This window comes from Bombina bombina, chromosome 2 (genome assembly GCF_027579735.1).
Source record: "Bombina bombina isolate aBomBom1 chromosome 2, aBomBom1.pri, whole genome shotgun sequence".
NCBI lineage: Eukaryota > Metazoa > Chordata > Amphibia > Anura > Bombinatoridae > Bombina > Bombina bombina.
The window spans coordinates 1,083,421,847-1,083,445,522 of NC_069500.1; the positions used below are offsets into that span (position 1 = coordinate 1,083,421,847).

Below are 23,676 nucleotides of genomic sequence, written 5' to 3' on the forward strand. Positions count from 1 at the left end.
TGGCGTCGCTTGAGTGGGCGTTAAAGGTTGTGACACTTGGGGAGAATTGGATGACATAACCTGATTCTCTTCAGACTGAGAATCATCCCTAGACATACTTTTATCACCTAAAATATGTTCTTTACAATGTAAGGCCATTTCAGTACATGAGGGACAAATTTTAAGTGGGTGTTCCAAAATGGCTTCTAAACATATAGAGCATTCACTTTCCTCAATGTCAGACATGTTGAACAGGATAGTAATAACCACAAAAAGTCTTGAAAACACTTTATTTAGTGAAAAACACAACAATCTGAAAAAACGGTACTGCGCCTTTAAGAGTAAAAAAGCATACAATTTCTTCCAAAACTGCCTTAAAATGTAATAAATATCACAATTTTAGCATATATGTGTTTTATCTTGCCAGCTAAGATTGCACCACAAGTAAGGTAGACTTAACCCTTTATGGAAAAAAACGTTACTCTAAAAACGTTTTTGAAAAATAACAGAATTTATGCTTACCTGATAAATTACTTTCTCTTACGGTGTATTCAGTCCACGGATTCATCCTTACTTGTGGGATATTCTCAATCCCTACAGGAAGTGGCAAAGAGAGCACACAGCAAAGCTGTCCATATAGCTCCCCTCAGGCTCCGCCCCCCCAGTCATTCGACCGACGGTTAGGAGAAAAAGGAGAACCATAGGGTGCAGTGGTGACTGTAGTTATTATAAATTAAATTTGAACCTGACTTAAAATGTCAGGGCGGGACGTGGACTGAATACACCGTAAGAGAAAGGAATTTATCAGGTAAGCATAAATTCTGTTTTCTGTTACATGGTGTATTCAGTCCACGGATTCATCCTTACTTGTGGGATACCAATACCAAAGCAATAGGACACGGATGAAGGGAGGGAACAAGTCAGGTAACCTAAACGGAAGGCACCACTGCTTGCAAAACCTTTCTCCCAAAAATAGCCTCCGAAGAAGCAAAAGTATTGAATTTGTAAAATTTGGCAAATGTATGCAGTGAGACCAAGTCGCTGCCTTACAAATCTGTTCAACATAAGCCTCATTCTTGAAAGCCCATGTGGAAGCCACAGCTCTAGTGGAATGAGCTGTTATTCGTTCAGGAGGCTGCTGTCCCGCAGTCTCATAAGCCAAACGGATGATGCTTTTCAGCCAAAAGGAAAGAGAGGTAGCAGACGCTTTCCTACCTCTCCTCTTACCAGAATAGACAACAAACAAGGATGATGTTTGTCTGAAATCTTTAGTTGCTTTTAAATAGAATTTTAAAGCACGAACCACGTCAAGATTGTGTAGGTCCTTCTTAGAAACTGGATAAGGACACAGAGAAGGAACAATGATTTCCTGGTTAATATTCTTATTAGAAACCACTTTTGGAAGGAAAACAGGTTAGGTGCGCAAAACAACCTTATCTGCATGGAACACCAGATAGGGTGAATTGCACTGCAAAGCAGACAATTCAGAAACTCTTCGAGCAGAAGAAATGGCTACTAAAAACAAAACTTTCCAAGATAAAAACTTAATATCTATGGAATGCAAAGGTTCAAACGGAACCCCTTGAAGAACTGAAAGAACTAAATTTAGACTCCATAGAGGATCCACAGGCTTGTAAACAGGCTTGATTCTGACTAGGGCCTGTGCAAACACCTGAACGTCTGGTACAGCAGCCAGACGCTTATGTAACAGAATAGACAGAGCAGATATCTGTCCCTTTAAGGAACTAGTTGACAGACCCTTCTCCAATCCTTCTTGGAGAAAAGACCATATCCTTGGAATCCTAATCTTACTCCACGGGTAACCCTTGGATTCACACCAATAAAGATATTTCCGCCATATCTTATGGTAAATTTTCCTGGTGACAGGCTTTCTGGCCTGTATCAGAGTGTCTATAACTGATTCAGAGAAACTAGATTTGGATTCTTGAATTAGAAGATCCTGCCTCGATGGCAGTTTCCATGGTGGGACCGATGACATGTCCACTAGGTCTGCATACCAAGTCCTGCGTGGCCACGCAGGCGCTATCAGAATTACCGAAGCCTTATCCTGTTTGATTCTGGCTACTAGCCGAAGGAGAAGAGGAAACGGTGGAAAGACATAAGCTAGACTGAACGACCAAGGCACTATTAATGCATCCATCAATGCCACCTTGGGATCCCCGGATCTGGATCCATAAAGGGGAAGTTTGGTGTTCTGACGGGACGCCATCAGATCCAATTCTGGAATGCCCCATAGCTGAGTTAGCTGAGCAAAAACCTCCGGCTGGAATTCCCACTCCCCCGGATGGAAAGTCTGACGACTTAGAAAATCCGCCTCCCAGTTGTCTACCCCTGGGATATGAATTGCAGAAAGATGGCAGGAGTGATCCTCCGCCCATTTGATGATCTTGGATACTTCCTTCATCGCTAGGGAACATTTTGTTCCTCCCTGATGATTGATGTACGCTACAGTCGTGATGTTGTCCGACTGAAATCTGATGAATTTGGCCTCCGCTAGTTGAGGCCACACCTGGAGCGTATTGAATATCGCTCTCAACTCCAAAATGTTTATCGGAAGAAGAGATTCTTCCCGAGACCATAGTCCCTGAGCCTTCAGGGAGTTCCAGACCGCACCCCAGCCTAACAGACTGGCCTCGGTCGTGACAATGATCCACTCCGGTCTGCGGAAACTCATTCCCTGAGACAGGTGATCTTGAGACAACCACCAGAGAAGAGAGTCTCTGGTTTTCTGGTCCATTTGTACTTGAGGAGACAAATCTGCGTAATCTCCATTCCACTGTTTGAGCATGCACAGCTGCAGTGGTCTGAGATGAATTCGGGCAAAAGGGACTACGTCCATTGCCGCAACCATTAAACCAATTACTTCCATGCACTGAGCCACGGAAGGCTGAGGAATGGAATGAAGAACTCGGCAAGTATTCAGCAGTCTTGACTTCCTGACCTCTGTCAGAAAGATTTTCATTTCTACCGAGTCTATTAGTGTCCCCAGGAAAGGAACCCTTGTGAGCGGGGACAGAGAACTCTTTTCTACGTTCACCTTCCACCCGTGAGACCTTAGAAAGGCCAGAACGATGTCCGTATGAGCCTTGGCTCTGTGAAAGGACGATGCCTGTATTAATATGTCGTCTAGGTAAGGTGCTACTGCAATGCCCCGCGGTCTTAGTACCGCTAGAAGGGACCCTAGCTGTTTGCCCAGGAAGGCGAACCTTAGGAACTGATGGTGATCTTTGTGGATAGGAATATGTAGATACGCATTCTTTATATCCACGGTAGTCATATATTGACCCTCCTGGGTCATCGGCAAGATTGTCCGAATGGTTTCCATCTTTGAGGAATTTGTTTAGAATTTTTAAATCCAGCGTAAGAACTCCTGTTTCTTTATTTGGTCTGAAGACGAATAAGAAATGTGGAACCTTCCCCTTGGGGGAGAATCCTTGAATTCTAGAAGGTACCCCTGAGCAACTATTTCTAATGCCCAGGGATCTGGAACATCTCTTGCCCAAGCCTGAGCGAAGAGAGAAAGTCTGCCCCCTACTCGATCCGATCCCGGATCGGGGGCTACCCATTCATGCTGTCCTGGTAGCAGGAGCAGGCTTCTTGGCCTGTTTGCCCTTATTCCAGCCCTGCAGGGGTTTCCAAGTTGCTTTGGGCTGGGAAGCTTTATCTTGCTTTGCGGCAGCAGAGGTTGTGGTAGGTCCGCTCCTGAAGTTGCGAAAGGAGCAAAAATTAGCCTTGTTTTTGGCCTTAAACAGCCTATCTTGTGGCAGGGCATGGCCCTTGCCCCCAGTGATATCTGAAATAATTTCTTTCGGCTCTGGGCCAAATAGGGCTTTCCCCTTGAAGGGAATATTTAACAGTTTCGTTTTGGACGACACATCAGCCGACCACGATTTGAGCCAAAGCACTCTTCGCTCCATGATGGCAAAACCTGAATTTTTCGCCGCTAGCTTAGCTAATTTGAGAGCGGCATCAGTGATAAAAGAATTAGCCAGCTTTAGAGTATGAATTCTATCCATGACCTCATCATATGAAGTCTCCCTCTGGAGCGACTCCTCCAGGGCCTCGAACCAAAAAGCCGCCGGAATAATGCAGGCAATTGGTTGAAGAAGAAAACCTTGCTGAACAAAGTTTTTCTTCAGCAAACCTTCCAATTTTATTTTTTTTATCCATAGGATCTTTGAAAGCACAACTGTCCTCTATTGGTATAGATGTACGTTTAGCAAGTGTTGAAACAGCCCCTCTACCTTGGGGACCGTCTGCCACGCGTCCCGCCTGGGGTCATTTATGGGGAACAGTTTCTTAAAGATAGGTGGGGGAACAAACGGTACACCTGGTCTCTCCCACTCCTTAGTCACAATATCCGCCACCCTCTTTGGGATCGGAAATGCCTCAGTGTATACAGGGACCTCTAAAAACCTGTCCTTTACACAATTTTTCAGGGACCACCATGGGGTCACAATCATCCAGCGTAGCTAAAACCTCCTTGAGCAGGACGTGGAGGTGTTCGAGCTTAAATTTAAACGCTAAGGAATCTGACTCTGCCTGCTGAGAAACTTTTCCTGTGTCAGAAATTCCTCCCTCAGACAGACCGTCCCTCACTGCTACTTCTGAGTTTTGTGAGGGTACTACAGATAAATTATCCAAAGCTTCAGATTGCTCATCCTCTGTATTTAAAACTGAGCTATCGCGCTTTTTTGGAAAAATAGGCAGTTTGGATAAAAATGCGGCAAGGGAATTATCCATTACTGCTGCTAATTGTTGTAAAGTAATAGGGGCCAATGCGCTAGAGGTACTAGGCAACGCTTGCGCGGGCGTAACTGGTGTCGACACATGGGTAGAGGAAGGAGGACTATCCTCATTACCTTCCGTCAAAGAATCATCTTGGGCTACATTTTTAAGTGTCAATGCATGGTCATTAAAATGTTTAGATACCTTAGCACACTTTAAACACAAATGCAATGGGGGTACCGCCATGGCTTTTAAACACATAGAACAAGGTCTATCAGCAGGCTCAGACATGTTAGACAGACTTAGATAGCACTCAAATACAGAAAAATACACTTTTTGAAAAAACGTTACTGTGCCTTTAAATAATAAAAAGCATACACTTTTTTACCAAATCTCCAAAAAACATCCGATCTTTATGAAATTTACACCATATGATCCTAATGCTTTGAAAAGATTGCACACCAAGTTTCAAGCCAATTAACCCCTTATTGCCCAAACCGGAGCAAATGGAAGCTGGCCACCAGTTTAACACACTACCTTCCTTGGGGATTAGTTGTGGAACAAAAATAAGCCTCCCTGTAGTCCTCCTGCCGTCTCTGGACTCTACATGTGAAGCTGCATGAAGCTATCTTGTAAAAGAACTGCGCAACTGAGGCGCGAAAATTAGGCCCTCTCCCTCCTCACTCCGGAGTTGTGAGGCCTTCCTAAGCCAAAATAGGTGTCTAAAATTATGCCAGGCGTATAAAACCCCTAAAAAGTGTTCCAAACATGATAAACACTTGTGCAAACATCAGATTATATTAAAAAATAATCGATTTTACCCATAACAGTGTCCACCAGTGCTTTAAGCCCTGTAAACTAAGCCATCCTTCTATACTGAGTCTCAGAAAATGGCTTACCTTTCCACATGGGGATTTCTATCAGTCTTCTAGCATTACCAGGTCTTGTTAGAAAAAATTGACTGAGCATACCTTAAGCAGTTAAGCCTGCAAACTGTTCCCCCCAACTGAAGTTCTCTGGTATTCAACAGTCCTGTGTGAGAACAGCAATGGATTTTAGTTACTGGTGATAAAATCATATTCCTCTCAGCAGAAATCTTCATCACTGTTCTGCCTCAGAGTAAATAGTACAAACCGGCACTATTTTAAAATAACAAACTCTTGATTGAAGAAATAAAACTACAAATCTAACACCACATACTCTTTACCACCCCCGTGGAGATGCTACTTGTTAGAGCGGCAAAGAGAATGACTGGGGGGGCGGAGCCTGAGGGGAGCTATATGGACAGCTTTGCTGTGTGCTCTCTTTGCCACTTCCTGTAGGGATTGAGAATATCCCAAAAGTAAGGATGAATCCGTGGACTGAATACACCAAGTAAGAGAAAATATAGCAATCCCCTGCACCTTGCCACAGCTCTGCTGTGGCGCCTACCTTCCCTCAGGGGTCTGTAATTCACACTATCTCCTTCGTTTAGGCTAAATCCTCAACTTAGGCCCACCGGAGCTGGAGCTTGCTGCCTTCATAAGCATTTCAACTGCGCATCTGAGGCGTGAAAATAGGCCCCGCCCATCTACATTGATGTCTCTCTGCCTAGTAAAAACTGCTGTAAACCGGTCTAGAACACTAGCCATGTGGGTCTTTCATATTACCCATCTAATATATGTAAGCCATGTGAAACCCTCCATTGCCATCAGCCATAAAAACGTTTACATATAAAAACGTTAAAGGACCAGTCAACACAGTAGATTTGCATAATCAACAAATGCAAGATAACAAGACAATGCAATAGCACTTAGTCTGAACTTCAAATGAATAGTAGATTTTTTTTCTAACAATTTTAAAAGTTATGTCTTTTTCCACTCCTCCTGTACCATGTGACAGTCATCAGCCAATCACAAATGCATACACGTACCATGTGACAGCCATCAGCCATTCACAAATGCATACACACATATGCTTGCACATGCTCAGTAGGAGCTGGTGACTCAAAAAGTTTAAATATAAAAAGACTGCACATTTAGTTAATGGAAGTAAATTGGAAAGTTGTTTAAAATAGCATGCTCTATCTGAATAATGAAAGTTTAATTTTGATTGAGTGTCCCTTTAAGTTGCCCCTAATAAAAACCGTTTTGCCAACAAAACATTATTTTACCAGTATCAAGCCCATAATATACAGGTTCCAGTAATACCCCTTCTATGTACAAGTAGGATTACTGCTTACCCCTTCCCTTATGGGAACTATGTCAGCCAGTTCTGAAATACCACAGTCTCTCCAGAAAAAATGACTGAACATATCTCAATGCTTGTAGCATGAAAAAATGTTCCCCACACTGACGCTTCTCAAGTACTCCTCAGCCATTCTGTTGGAACTTCTCTGGATCTTAGTGACAACTGCTAAGATCACCAGCCTCCAGGCAGGAATCTTCATCCATCTGCTGCCTGAGGAAAAATAGCACTCACCGGTACCATTTAAAATAAAAAAGTCTTGCTTGAAGAAAATAAAAACTATTATATTAACACCTCTTTCACTTTACCTCTTCCTATTACTTAGTATAGGCAAGAGAATGACTCGGGGGTGGAGTCAAGGGAGGAGCTATATAGACAGCTCTGCTGTGGTGCTCTTTGCCACTTTTTGTTAGCAGGAGGATAATATCCCACAAGTAAGGATAAATCCGTGGACTCGTCGTATCTAGTAGAAGAAATAAACTTTTATGATTCAAAGGGGAATATGTATCAAGCTCCGAATGGAGCTCGATGCCCCGTGTTTCTGGCGAGCCGGAAATCAACCCGATCGAGTACGATCGGGTTGATTGACACCCCCTTGCTGGCGGCCCATTGGCCCGCGAGTCTGCAGGGGGCGGCGTTGCACCAGCAGCTCTTGTGAGCTGCTGGTGCAATGCTGAATACGACGAGCGTATTGCTCCCCGTATTCAGCGAGGTCTGGCGGACCTGATCCGCACTGTCGGATCAGATCCGCCAGACCTTGATAAATAGGGGCCAGAAAGCGCATGCAGTTTTAAGACACTTTCCAATTTACTTCCATTATAAAATTTTGCTCAGTCTCTTTATATTCACACTTTCTGGGGAACAAGATCCTAATGAGCATATGCACAAGACCACAGGGTATATGTATACTAGTCTGATTGGCTGATGTCTGTCACATGACACAGGGGGCCGGATAAAGAGAGAAAAAAAAATCTACGGCTTATTTGAAATAAGTGCTATTGCATTTTCTTTTTATTATGTACTTGTTAATTATGTAATTCTAAAGCTATGCAGAGGGCATCTGTCAAGCACCGCTATCCTGCTTCAGTACCCGAGCCCTGCAGAGGGTGTTTGCCAAGCATCTTTATCTTTTTCCAGTCTTGGCCTTAAAGTGGGCACTCCAGTCTCAGCCTTAGAGTGGGCATTCCTGTCCTCAGCTCCCTAAAGTAGACACTCCAGTTCCTGCACCTAAAGTGGGTACTCCTGTTTCTGGTCCTAGAGGGGGTACTTCTCCTGATTCCACATTTAACAAAACTTGCTTTGTCTACCTGTGTATCCAATCATGCCAAAAAAAATGGTAGTTCCACTAAGAAGTCTATTCCTCTGGCCCCTTTTAGAGCACAAGATGGCCTTAAATCTGACACCACCTCAAATGAACTCCAAACCCCTGAACCCGCTCCCATGAGCATGACAATCAGCTATCTATGTCAAAATTAAAGTTTGGAGCTGCAGGAGGGAAACAAAGAAAAGGGGCAAGTAATGGATGGGGGCAGTAGCTGTTGAGAGAGGATCGGGAGAAGGGTAACATAACCTCAGGAATAGGTTGAGTAACATTTTCATAGTGAATGAACAATAGCCACAGATATTGTTTTTTTAATACTGAGAATTAGTTATTTTATTCAGTTCACAGCTGAATGTTTCCAGTGTGATGATGTAATGTTTATTAAGACATAGGATTGTACATCTCTCAGCACAAATTAAGGTTTAATGCTTTTATATTTATATATTATCAGAACACTAGAGGTGTAGCATCTGGTAGATAACAGTTTTATAGCTGGAGCATTATGGTAGAGGGTTTACTTATTGTTATATACATTTATACATAGTCAAAATACACACAAACACCAATAGATGAGACATTGTATACTAGTATATTACTATACACTCAAACTGAGTCTCTAGTCACTTATTACTAGTCTGCCATAAACAATTCTTGTCTTTTAACACACACAGACCCTACATATAAATACATTTCACCCATGTAGGATGATCATAACAGCAAATTCTTTAAGCCCAGTTAGTAGAAAGTAGAAAACTGCTATAAATATAAATTCCAACTTAAAGGGACATTAAACACAATTTTTTTTCTTTCATGATTCAGATAGAGCATACATATGTAAACAACTTTTCAATGTACTTCTATTACCAATTTTGCTTCATTCTTTTAGAATCCTTTCTTGAAGAAGTAGCAATGCATTACTGGGAACTAGCTGAACACATTGGTAAGCCAATCACAAGAGGCATATGTGTGCCGCCACCAATCAGTAGCTAGCTCCCAGCTTCTGAGCCTATCTAGATATAATTTTAAACAAAGTATACAAAGGTAAAGAAGCAAATAAGATAAAAGAAGTACATTAGAAAGTTGTTTAAATTTGTGTGCTCTGTCTAAATCATGAAAGAAAAGTTTTGGGTTTCATGTCCCTTTAAGGCCCATAACATAAAAAAGCACCAGGAATTATACTGAAATGTCCTAAACATGCACATGACAGGAAGCATATAATGTGGCGAATTCCCTTTATGGAAAAAACATAAATGCAGGAATTTTGACAACTTAAGGGCATGATTTTTATAAAAGGGACATGAAACCCAAATGTTTTCCCCAATATTCAGATACAGCATACAACTTTCTAATTTACTTTTATTATGAATCTTGCTTTATTCTCTTGATATCCTTTATAGAAGGAGAAGCAATGCACTACTGGGAGCTAAGTAAAGATGGTAAGCTAATGACAACAGGAATATATGTGCAGCCACCAATCAGCAGCTAGCTTTCAGCTTCTGAGCCTAATTAGGTTTGCTTTTCAACAAAGGATTCCAAAAGAACAAATCAAATTTGATAATAGAATTAAATTACAAAGTTCTTTTTAACTGTATGCTTCATATGCATCATGAAAAATGGGGTTCATATCCCTTTAACTGCAATATAATATTAAGAAATTTTCCTCCGGACACTACATTCTAATTCAGAAATCTTCTTAATGCCTCCAGCACCTTTTATAGAGTGAAGCGTAAAAATTGTGCATGTGCTTCATTACAGGAATAATACTGAAACAATTTAATTGTGCATGGTTATGCATGTGTACAGTAAAAACTCTGCTGTCTTCGAGAAGGTGCTCTTAGACAGCTGCCTAATTTACCAATGAAAAACCGCCCTTGCAGATTTAGACAAAACAAATACTGACAAAGAGAGCATAAAAATCTAATCTGCACTAGAGAGCGAGACTTGGAATGGAAAACAGAATTTATGCTTACCTGATAAATTACTTTCTCTTACGGTGTATCCAGTCCACGGATTCATCCTTACTTGTGGGATATTCTCATTCCCTACAGGAAGTGCAAAGAGAGCACACATCAGAGCTTTCCATATAGCTCCCCCTCAGGCTCCGCCCCCCCAGTCATTCGACCGACGGTTAGGAGAAAAAGGAGAAACCATAGGGTGCAGTGGTGACTGTAGTTTTATAAAAATAAATTTGAACCTGACTTAATTGCCAGGGCGGGCATTGGACTGGATACACCGTAAGAGAAAGTAATTTATCAGGTAAGCATAAATTCTGTTTTCTCTTACATGGTGTATCCAGTCCACGGATTCATCCTTACTTATGGGATACCAATACCAAAGCTTTAGGACACGGATGAAGGGAGGGAACAAGTCAGGTAACCTAAACCGAAGGCACCACTGCTTGCAAAACCTTTCTCCCAAAAATAGCCTCCGAAGAAGCAAAAGTATTGAATTTGTAAAATTTGGCAAAAGTATGCAGTGAAGACCAAGTCGCTGCCTTACAAATCTGTTCTACAGAAGCCTCATTCTTGAAAGCCCATGTGGAAGCCACAGCTCTGGTGGAATGAGCTGTAATTCGTTCAGGAGGCTGCTGTCCAGCAGTCTCATATGCCAAAGATGATGATGCTTTTCAGCCAGAAGGAAAGAGAGGTAGCATTCGCTTTTTGACCTCTCCTCTTGCCAGAATAGACAACAAACAAGTATGATGTTTGTCTGAAATCTTTGGTTGCTTTTAAATAGAATTTTAAAGCACGAACCACATCGAGATTGTGTAATAGTCGTTCCTTCTTAGAAACTGGATTAGGACACAGAGAAGGAACAATGATTTCCTGGTTAATATTCTTATTAGAAAACACTTTCGGAAGGAAACCAGGTTTGGTACGCAAAACAACCTTATCTGCATGGAACACCAGATAGGGTGAATTACACTGCAAAGCAGACAATTCTGAAACTCTTCGAGCAGAAGAAATAGCTACCAAAAACAAAACTTTCCAAGATAATAACTTAATATCTATGGAATGTAAAGGTTCGAACGGAACCCCTTAAAGAACTGAAAGAAGTAAATTTAGACTCCATGGAGGAGCCACAGGTTTATAGACAGGCTTGATTCTGACTAAAGCCTGTGCAAACGCTTGAACGTCTGGTACTTCTGCCAGACGCTTGTGTAACAGGATAGACAGAGCAGATATCTGTCCCTTTAAGGAACTAGCTGACAACCCTTTCTCCAATCCTTCTTGGAGAAAAGACAATATCCTGGGAATCCTAATCTTACTCCACGAGTAACCCTTGTATTCACACCAATAAAGATATTTCCGCCATATTTTATGGTAAATTTTCCAGGTGACAGGCTTTCTAGCCTGGATCAGAGTATCTATAACTGATTCAGAGAACCCACGCTTAGATAGAATTAAGCGTTCAATCTCCAAGCAGTCAGTTGCAGAGAAACTAGATTTGGATGCTTGAATGGACCCTGTATTAGAAGATCCTGCCTCGATGGCAGTGTCCATGGTGTAACAGATGACATGTCCACTATGTCTGCATACCAAGTCCTGCGTGGCTACGCAGGCGTTATCAAAATTACCGAAGCCGTCTCCTGTTTGATTCTGGCTACCAGCCGAGGGAGAAGGGAAAACGGTGGAAAGACATAAGCCAGATTGAAGGACCAAGGCGCTACTAGAGCATCTATCAATGCCGCCTTGGGGTCCCTGGACCTGGATACGTAAAGGGGAAGTTTGGTGTTCTGACGGGACGCCATCAGATCCAACTCTGGAATGCCCCATAGCTGGGTCAGCTGAGCAAAACCCTCCGGGTGGAGTTCCCACTCCCCCGTGTGAAAAGTCTGACGACTCAGAAAATACGCCTCCCAGTTGTCTACTCCTGGGATGTGAATTGCAGATAGATGGCAGGAGTGATCCTCCGCCCATTTGATGATCTTGGTTACTTCCTTCATCTCTAGGGAACTCTTTGTTCCTCCCTGATGATTGATGTATGCTACAGTCGTGATGTTGTCCGACTGAAATCTGATGAATTTGGCCGCCGCTAGTTGAGGCCATGCCTGGAGCGTGTTGAATATCGCTCTCAGTTCCAAAATGTTTATAGGTAGAAGAGATTCTTCCCGAGACCATAGGCCCTGAGCTTTCAGGGAGTCCCAGACCGCACCCCAGCCTAACAGACTGGCATCGGTCGTGACAATGATCCACACCGGTCTGCAGAAACATATTCCCTGAGACAGGTGATCCTGAGACAACCACCAGAGAAGAGAATCTCTGGTTTTCTGGTCCAGTTGTATTTGAGGAGACAAATCTGCATAATCCCCATTCCACTGTTTGAGCATGCACAGTTGCAGTGGTTTGAGATGAATTCGGGCAAAGGGGACAACGTCCATTGCCGCAACCATTAATCCGATTACCTCCATGCACTGAGCTACAGAAGGCCGAGGAATGGAATGAAGAACTCGGCAAGTAGTTAAAAGCTTTAACTTCCTGACCGCCGTCAGAAATATTTTCATTTCTACCGAGTCTATTAGAGTTCCCAGGAAGGGAACCCTTGTGAGCGGGAACAGAGAACTTTTTTCGACGTTCACCTTCCACCCGTGAGACCTTAGAAAGGCCAGAACGATTTCTGTATGAGCTTTGGCTCTTTGAAAAGACGACGCCTGAATTAAGATGTCGTCCAGGTAAGGTGCTACTGCAATGCCCCGCGGTCTTAGTACCGCCAAAAGGGACCCTAGCAACTTTGTGAAAATTCTTGGAGCAGTGGCCAACCCGAAAGGAAGGGCCACAAACTGGTAATGCTTGTCCAGAAAGGCGAACCTTAGGAACTGATGGTGATCTTTGTGGATAGGAATATGAAGGTACACATCCTTTAAATCCACGGTAGTCATATATTGACCTTCCTGGATCATCGGTAAGATTGTCCGAATGGTTTCCATTTTAAATGTTGGAACTCTGAGGAATTTGGTAAAAATTTTTAATCCAGGATTGGCCTGAAAGTTCCTTCCTTTTTGGGAACTACAAACAGGTTTGAGTAAAAGCCCAGTCCTTGATCTACAATTGGAACTGGGTGATTCACTCCCATCTTTAGAAGATCTTCTACACAGCGTAAGAACGCCTGTTTCTTTGTCTGGTCTGAAGACAAACGAGAAATGTGGAACCTTCCCCTTGGAGGAGAGTCCTTGGATTCTAGAAGATACCCCTGAGCAACGATTTCTAATGCCCAGGGATCTGGAACATCTCTCGCCCAAGCCTGAGCAAAGAGAGAAAGTCTGCCCCCTAATAGATCCGGTCCCGGATCGGGGGCTACCCTTTCATGCTGTCTTGGTAGCAGCAGCAGGCTTCTTGGCCTGTTTACCCTTGTTCCAGCCCTGCAAAGGCGTCCAGGTTGCTTTGGACTGGGAAGTGTTACCCTCTTGCTTTGCGGTTGCAGAGGTTGAAGCAGGTCCACTCCTGAAGTTGCGAAAGGAGCGAAAATTAGCCTTGTTTTTGACCTTAAATGGTCTATCTTGCGGGAGGGCGTGGCCCTTTCCCCCAGTGATATCCGAAATAATTTCTTTCAACTCGGGGCCGAATAGGGTCTTTCCCTTGAAAGGAATATTTAGTAATTTTGTTTTGGACGACACGTCAGCCGACCACGATTTGAGCCAAAGCGCTCTTCGCGCCATAATGGCAAAACCAGAATTTCTCGCCGCTAACTTAGCTAATTGTAAAGCGGCATCTGTGATAAAAGAATTAGCCAGCTTTAGAGCATGAATTCTATCCATGATTTCGTCATATGAAGTCTCCCTCTGGAGCGACTCCTCCAGCGCCTCAAACCAAAAAGCCGCTGCAGTAGTTACAGGAATAATGCAAGCAATCGGTTGAAGAAGGAAACCTTGTTGAACAAATATTTTCTTTAGCAAACCTTCTACTGGTATGGTTGTGCGCTTGGCTAGTGTTGAAACTGCTCCCTCTACCTTAGGGACCGTATGCCACGCGTCCCGCCTGGGGTCAGTTATGGGGAACATTTTCTTAAAGATAGGGGGGGGGACAAAAGGTACAACTGGTCTCTCCCACTCCCTAGTCACAATATCCGCCACCCTCTTCGGGATCGGAAACGCATCAGTGTATACAGGGACTTCTAGAAACTTGTCCATTTTACACAATTTTTCTGGGACCACCATGGGGTCACAATCAACCAGCGTAGCTAAAACCTCCTTAAGCAGTACGCGGAGGTGTTCCAGCTTAAATTTAAACGCTAAGGAATCTGATTCTCCCCGCTGAGAAATTTTTCCTGTGTCAGAAATTTCTCCCTCAGACAGTACATCCCTCACTGCCACTTCAGAGGGTTGTGAGGGTACAACAGATAAATCATCCAAAACTTCTGATTGCTCATCCTCTGTTCTTAAAACTGAGCTATCACACTTTTTAGGAAAAACTGGCAGTTTGGATAGAAATGCCGCAAGGGAATTATGCATGACTGCTGCTAATTGTTGTAATATAATAGGGGTCAATGCGCTAGAGGTACTAGACATCGCTTGCGCAGGCGTAACTGGTGTCGACACATGGGGAGAGGAAGAAGGACTATCCTCGTTACCTTCCGTTAAAGAATCATCTTGGGCTACATTTTTAAGTGTCACTGCATGGTCTTTAAAATGTTTAGATACCTTAGCACACTTTAAACACAAATGTAAAGGGGGGTACCGGCATGGCTATTAAACACATAGAACAAGGTCTATCTGTAGGCTCAGACATGTTAAACAGACTTAGACAGCACTCAAATACAGTAACATACAATTTTTGAAAAAACGGTACTGTGCCTTTAAATAATAAAAAGTGCACACTTTTTTACTAAACCTCCAAAAATCATCCAATCTTTATGAAATTTTTACCATATGATCCTAATGCCTTGAAATTATTGCACAGTAAATTTCAAGTAAATTAACCCCCTACTGCCCAAACCGGAGCAAATTAACCATGCCACAGCCTTGCTGTTGCCCTACCTTCCTTGGGGATTAGTTTTGATCGAAAATAAGCCTATCTGAAGTCCTCAAGTAATCTTTGGACCCTTCACATGGATCTTCATGAAGCTGTCTGTAAAATCAACTGCGCAACTGAGGCGCGAAATTCAGGCCCCCTCCATCTTCACTCTGGAGTTGTGGGGCCTTCCCAAGCCAAAATAGGTGTCTAAAAATATGCCATGCGGAATAAACCCCAAAAGAGTGTTTCAAATTTAATAAAACTTGTATTAAAGTCAGATTTATGTTAAAAAATAATCGATTGCCCCTTAACAGTGTCCACCAGTGTTTTGAGCCCTTCCAATAAGCCTTCCTTCTATACTAAGTCTTAGAATATGGCTTACCTTTCCCACATGGGGATTCTTGTCAGTCTTCTAGCATTACTAAGTCCTGACTAGAAAAAAATTGACTGAAACATACCTTAAAGCAGTTAAGCCTGCAAAATGTTCCCCCCAACTGAAGTTTTCTGGTACTCAACAGTCCTGCGTGGGAACAGCAATGGATTTTAGTTACAACATGCTAAAATCGTTTTCCTCTCAGCAGAAATCTTCTTCACTTTCTGCCTCAGAGTAAATAGTACAAACCGGCACTATTTTAAAATAACAAACTTTTGATTAAGAAATAAAAACTACAAATCTAACACCACATTCCCTTCACACTCCCGTGGAGATGCTACTTGTTAGAGCTGCAAAGAGAATGACTGTGGGGGCGGAGCCTGAGGGGGAGCTATATGGACAGCTCTGCTGTTTGCTCTCTTTGCACTTCCTGTAGGGAATGAGAATATCCCACAAGTAAGGATGAATCCGTGGACTGGATACACCATGTAAGAGAAAACTAGTTTGGATAATCATCCATGAACAGGTTGCTGGTACGGAGAGACTCAACTCGGCTACAGACTGACAAGCTGTGGCCAACCCATAAATGTGGAATTCAGTTGACTCACAGGAGGTTGCCCCATTTTACAGGCCGTATGGGCAGGACCTAAGCAGGGCCTAATGTCATGCTGCTGTACAATGGGTTTGAGAGATACTGTTTAAAAAATATGTGTTCATAGTACAGCTATGGAGAATATTCTCTGGACCTCAGCAGAAAAATCTGGTACTGGTGTTTTATTATTATAAATCATAGAACCAGAAAGTCACTGCTATTAAAACAGTCAAAAAAAAAGTAACATATTACTTCTGGCACATAATATAATATTACTAAAATCGAGGGAGGTATTTCTTTACTAATGTTGGTGCCTTCCATCCACGTTTATGTATACTAGTATGATTGGCTGATGTCTGTTACATGACACAGGGGGCCGGATAAAGGGAGAAAAAAATAAATTTCTCAGAGAAAAAAAAAATCTACTGCTTATTTGAAATAAGTGCTATTGCATTGTCTTTTTATTATGTACTTGTTAATTATGTAATTCTATGCATTGAGTGGTCCTTTAACAAATTGCATATGGAAATGTATATACTAAGTTGTGATATAACATAAAAGTTATTCAAGAGAAACATAATTAGGTTAGCTACCGAGCAGGAAAAAAAACTTAAGATTCTTATCAACAATTAAATTGTGATAAAATGAGGCATACCTGATAACTTCATCAGAAAGTCAGAAGCCATCTTGACAGAAATGTCCTGGCTGAAAAGGGAGGATGGGCAAGTAAGAAAATCCGAGCTGTCTTTTAGCTTCACGCTGCTGGTACTGTTAGGTCTGTCAGTGTTTTTAACTGTAAAGGACACCATAGATGAACTATCAATCTCTGTAGGCTCTTCCTTAATAGCTATTGGGCTAATATGGTTCAAGGCATCTGAAAGAAGGGTTCCATGTGCAGGAGAAGCATTCTTCTCATCCTGGCTCCCCAAAGAATTATTAAAATTGGAGTCTTTAATGTCTATTTCATTAGACTCTTCTTTCACCTTTGCCCCTGCCCTGAGGAAGTGTTGATGACATCGCATGTGAAGTTTCAGGCTGAAATGGCGAGAGGAGGTAAAAGGGCAGAGCTGGCACTGAAAGGTTTCCCCTCTGTCCTGATGCTGATGGACCTGGATTCAGGAAGAAAAGATAGCATGGATCATATTTTCCTTTTCATCTGCATATAATAGTTTCCCTTACGATTCTCAAGGGAAATTAATTATATTTAAAACAATTTAGCCATGAATACCAAGGCGCTTCAAAAGTAGTTTGATATATTATTTTATTATTGGTTATTTGTAGAGCGCCAACAGATTCCGCAGCGCTAATATATATATCTGTTATAAACAAACCATGAGTCCAGACAGACTACAATTAGGTGCACTTCCCATATTTGGGGTATCATTTTATTATATATTTAGAAAGTGAAACATATTCTGCAACAATACCCAAGGGCTGGTACAAAGAGAGGTTTTCTTGTCTCTTTAAATTAAAATCATTATGTTTTGCCTTTACATTTCTATTATAAGTCATAGCTTAATTAAACTTTGGTAACAAAGTGAGAGAGGATTAATTATATTAGAGATAAAAAATAAGGATATTCTAAATGCTGAATTCAAATGTGTGTACTCACTGCACTCTCTGGCAAATTTTTAAAAAACTTAGCATTGGTTAAATCCAGTTAAAATATATAAAAGAAGGCAATGTAAAGGAAAGCACAGCCAAAACAAAACATTAAGGGCTAGATTGCAAGTGGAGCGGTAGTTTGCGCTGCCTGCCCGTGCATTAACCCCGCAAAACTTTGGCTTTTTTTGTCCATCCTGAAGGGGTTAAGAATGATATTTAATAACGTTTCAGATTGATTTATAACATTATTTGCAGTTTACCTGATCTGGACCTTAAACACAAACCTCCTGTTTCACCTAGAGTCCTTCTGACGTGTAAAAGGTTATTCGCTGATTGTGGAGTATGAAACTATCTTTATATCACTGATGGGTACATAGATTTTTAATAAAGAAATGCTTTCTCACTTTGACACCATCACCAGATTTATTGCAGCTTCCAGCAGCAGTGTAAGCTTCACAAGGGATGGAAATGTACTTAACTACGGGCCTAAGATGATGCCAGACTTTAGGACATTAAAGGGACAGTTTACACAAAATTTGTCTCCACTTAAATTTGTTTCCAACAATACATTTTACTTTCTAGAGTGTATTGCTTTCTTCAAAATATGTTTTCTTTTTTTGTGAAAAAAAAGTTTTAACACTCTCTAGTGTGAACTCTAATAATCTATTTATCACAGATACACTTTTGTTGTTTTTTAGTATGCAAAGTCACCACAGTTTAAAATCGCTGCCTACCCAGTATCTATTTGATAGATTACCCTAGAAGGTTGAAGGGCAGTCTGCCTAAATCATATTTCAACTGAGTGCAGACTGCTCAAGGTCATTATAAAAGGTTTGTTTCATCATGATGGCCATTGGCCTAATGCTATAATATGTACTTCAGCCTCAGTAATCATTCCGTTATTTTATTATGTGCTTACTAACCCTCTATGTATCCTTTGTATTATTGGTAAGCCATACTGCTTACAAAAATTAGTAATGCAGTTAACTACGAGTCCATGCGTTCTACTGAGAATACCAATTGTTTACATTTTCCACAATATGTACAGTGCCTTGAAGTTTTATTTAGCCTTACCCATTTGTAAATACACCTGGAATATACTGCTTCCTGTGCATATATTTTGCATCTTCATATTTTGCTACACTTATCCTACAAGAGGGGTGGTGATTCTTCTTTTTAAGAATGTGCGCTCCAATTTGTGAAAAAAGTCCATGGTAGATTTTTACTTAATTTTAAAGGGACATTAATATTTTTCTTTTGGATTTCCTAATGGCTGATATCTACCACTGATATATGAAAATAATAATATTATTTTTAATAATTTATTAAGTACTGAAATTCCAGCCTATTAACTAAGCAGGGTAGTGTAAACCCAGAAGTGGCCATATATTTGCCACCCCTGCCCTACAATACTTGTTTTGATATATATACAGTATATATATATATATATATATATATATATATATATATATATATATATATATATACATTTACATGCTGTATGTATTTTCACTTGCATCATTGGCGACATTGTGATACTAATTGTTAAAAATAAATATACAGTCGTCTAATCTATCTTAACAAATCAGCTTGCAAAATGTTTTGTTTTTGTTGAAACATCATAATCTTTAATCATTGTGAGTAATGTATCATTGATTCATGTAATTTAAACGGACAGTAAAGTCATAATTAGACATTCATGATTTAGACAGTGCATACAATTTTAAACAACTTTCCAATTTACTTCTATTATTTAATTTGCTTCCTTCGCTGAAAGGTTTATCTAGGAAAGTTCAGGAACAGCAAACAACCTAGGTTCTGGCTGCTGATTGGTGGCTACATATATATACCGATTGTTTAAAAGTTGTTTAAAATTGTATGTTCTTCCTAAATCATGAAATAAATATTTTGGGTTTCATGACCCTTTAAAGGTATAACATCTAGGTCCCATTAACTCCACCTGTATTATTAACTCAATACTATAAAGTGCAAAGCTGAAACAATATACAGCAACATTTTTAGCAACAACAGAGAAGCATTAAGTGATGGAACAATTTCCATAGTAGGAAGGAAATTAATGTGCAATTGTAGCTTTATCAGAGAACAGAAACATTCTGAGCAGCAATTTTTAGCAGTTTTCTAGGCTGAGAATTCTAAACTTACCTTCATGTGCGATTTCAGATTGTCCTTGCGGGCACAACGAAATGGACACAGTGGACACTGGTGGCTTTTTAAACCTGTGTGAATCACCATGTGCCTTTTCCAGTAACTCTTTCTTTTTATCACTAATCCACAAATAGGGCACTGAAAAGGTTTCCCACCTTCTTCTTCTGGGGCTTTCCATATAAGACACAGATAAAAACAAAAACATAGGGAATGAAAAAGAGAGGAAGAAAGCAAATGGAGAGAAAAAAAAGTTAATGATGTCCTTTGTTGTTTTATTATTATTATTATATATAACATTATAAACACACATCCAAACACACACATTGTCAGGGAAGTTTGGGGTAGAGAAACCAATTACAGAAACACAGATACATCTTTGCACACAGCTATTATCATTGATATCCTGTTTTTTTCCATTTTAAACTTACCAATTTAAACAATGCTTGCAATTGTGTGTCATAAAAAACAATTTAATGACAATATAAAAGGAACAGAAAACTCAAAAATAATCTTTCATGATTTGGAAAGAGCATGCAATTTTAAACAACGTTCCAATTTACTTCCAATATCAAAAATTGCTTTTTTCTCTCTCAGTATACTTTGCTGAAGATTAGGCTCAGGAGTCAGTTGAACAAATCTGGTGAGCCAATGACAAGAGGCATATATGTGCAGCCACCAATTACTAACTAGCTTTCATGCAGTTCTTTGCTGCTCCTGAGTTTACCTATGTATGTTTTTCAACAAAGGATACTAAGGGAACAGAACAAATTTGATAATAAAAATAACCTGGACAATTGTTTAAATCTGCATGCTGTGTCTGAATAATGAAAGTTCAATTTTGACTTTACTGTTGGTTTATTTATGCAGCAGAAATTAAATTCCCTTCTTTAAACCTGAGTGCAACATAAAAACACTAATCAAATTTCGCAATATTATATATTCTGTTATCCTATCTTAATACCAAGCTTGTGTAGAATATTAGGGATGGGTCTATCTTTTGGCTCACTTAATAAAATAATGAACGTTAAAAACATTTTAAATTGATGTTTAATGTTTGCCAAACATTTGCTTTTGTAAAGGCTGATTACTTTTCCTTTTATCAAATGTAACACTTGAATATATCGAACAAAACATTCAAATATTAACATCCAGGTGTTGATTCTCATAGATTTCAGTGCAAGTTCATTAGACTCAACATGCAGATGTAATATGCAAATAGTACATTAAATGTTCAAATGTTATATTCAGTCTTTGAATGTTGCATTCAATAATCCGATGCTATCATTCAATATTCAGATGTTACACTCATTCTGTAGAAACAATGGAATGGTAGAACAAATGCCAAACTGAAACATTACAACACAGCACTATGTGTAATCAAGAAATAAAATATATAACACTAGTGAGAGTAGAGAATAAAACATGCAATTACTTGAGTTAAATAAGGTTTAGAATATTTTCATTTAAAAAAATTGATGCAATCTCACAGTTCCTTGGGTGTTTGCTATAAACTCCCTTTGCAACAATACAGAAGGTAATACAAGGCTGCTTAGGGACAAAACAAACTCATATCTTACACTAAGCCAAACTTCAATAAAATAGGATGTGCAAAGCTTTTGCAATGGTTTGTCAAAGCAAGGAGTGAAATCAGGGATTCAGACATCATCAGTGAAACAGCCGAGGTTATAGAGCAGGTAACTGCCTATGTGCAACTTCATTTAGTATGTCCCAATTACAGTGCTTCAAATGAGCAGAATATAGCTTACAATTAAAACAAATAGAATATTACGCAGAAAATAATCAGTGCATTAAAAAGGTCATATATTATTTCATAGTGTAAGTTCCCACCAGCTACCATGGAAAAAAGAACAGTTTCAGATATCCAAAATGAGACTGGCACATAGTTAGAATAACCCAAAAGGTGAGGAGGAGTTGTGGCTTCCGAGATTTGTTAAGTAATACATGTATTTTACTGTGTACAAGAAGTTAATCCACAATCAGATAAAATGCAGGGTGTCAGGGTACTTACAAAACCGAATCTCTCTACAACCCTGAGAAAAGTCCAGTAAATCTCAGGCCTCAAAAGTCACTCCTCTCCTTCACTGTTTAATGTGCACTATCACATTCAATTGTCAAGTCTAGGTAAAGGGGCAAGCAAGTGGTTGAATTGGCTATCAATAGGGTATATACACTACTGCTAGTGCTTAATGACTAATCAAAAGGTAGCATCCCTGCTAAAAGTCTGTTATGATGACAAATCAAAATGTTACAACACTGCTGCTTTATTGTACTGTTTATAAATGGGGTAGATAATGTCTGGCAAATTTACAGTCCACAGGACACCTCCAACCCTCCAGGTATTTTTCCATGGCCCTAAACAATAATTAGATTAGATTTGTTACTGAAAATAAGCAATTCCACTAGGAAATTAAGCATGTATGTTTGTACCACGTTTGTAAATTTGTGTAGTATTTAAAATAAATTAATAGATTAATAATACCAAATATCCTATGTCATATAACGCAATTATGATCTATAACAAAATGAAACTACGCTTTAATGAGTAGATTATAGGGGGCACAAAACAATAATATTAACAATAATGCAATAAAAAATAATCAAAGGATAAAAACAACTAAAATAAATAGTATGTTTGATTATATAAGAGTGAAGTCCACTACTAAAAGAATTTCATGCTCAGGCTGCTCCACTTACAATCGTATAGGCAACTATAGCAGATATTCTAGAAGGCACAAAGAAAAACCAGAGCTATCATCTTTGTGTAGTTATTATCTAATATGCATTTAGTATGCATGGTTTGAGTCTCTCTCTTGTAGAACCCAATGCTTTATTACCAGCTGGACGTTTGTTGAAGGCAACAGCATACAGAAGACAGCCTGTTGCAGTACACTTTATACAGGGAGCAGTTTACTGGAGTGCCAGTTAGCTGGAGACGGAGTACCAGCCTGCGCTTATTGCACCATTGTTTTTGGTTTCATCATAAAGTGCGAGACCTTTTCTTCTCTAAATTTCACATATGTGTACTTTACATGATTACCCTATGTGGCGCCCCTTTTTTACTTGTGTCTTCTACACTTATGTTCTATCTTGATTTTGAGGTCTTAACTTTATCTAGTGTGAGTATAATGTAATGCGGGTCTCAGCCATATACCCCATTAGTGACCATACCTCCATATAAATAGTGTTTGGGTTCCAGTAGTTTACATCAAGTTTGTGGAATTCAAGGATTAAATCACGCTGCATGTGTATTTAAACATTCATAACGTTAAATTATTGCTGTTTGTGTTTCAGGAAATGAAGCAGTAAAATATCTATTTTGTATGTTTTTGTATGCGTTACTAGCAACAATGGGGTTAAACTGTCACTTATGTTACTAGCAACCACGCAATTAACAGTGTTGTCCACCACAGGCAACCAATGGGGTTAAACTATGGTGTTGTGCATGACTTCATGCCCAGCAGTAGGCGCAACACAAGTGAGCAAGAGCAGAACCCAAACGGATGAGCAGTGATTCCCTGCTCCCTATGCCCCCCCCTTCACCACTACCACCGTCTCTTGACAATTCCACAAGGCTCCTTTGAAGTGTGAGGCAGCCTTGCTTAGCGATACAGGGCAGGCAGTGAAATAAGAAATACTTGGGTGAAAAAAACTGTGAGGCCACAAATGATTAGGTGTCTGGTACTTGTTGAAGTGT

At 40.3% G+C, this 23,676-nt stretch overlaps 1 protein-coding gene across 1 annotated transcript in view; it reads right to left on the minus strand.

Annotated features, from left to right (window-relative positions):
- Positions 1-23,676, minus strand: part of ZNF827 (zinc finger protein 827) — a 577,489-nt gene that overhangs the window by 401,206 nt on the left and 152,607 nt on the right. The window contains exons 3-4 of the mRNA XM_053703710.1: positions 19,959-20,131; positions 16,846-17,299 (exon numbers count right to left, since the gene is read on the minus strand). Of these exons, the coding sequence (XP_053559685.1) occupies positions 16,846-17,299; positions 19,959-20,131 (627 nt within the window). The remainder of the gene's footprint in view (positions 1-16,845; positions 17,300-19,958; positions 20,132-23,676) is intronic.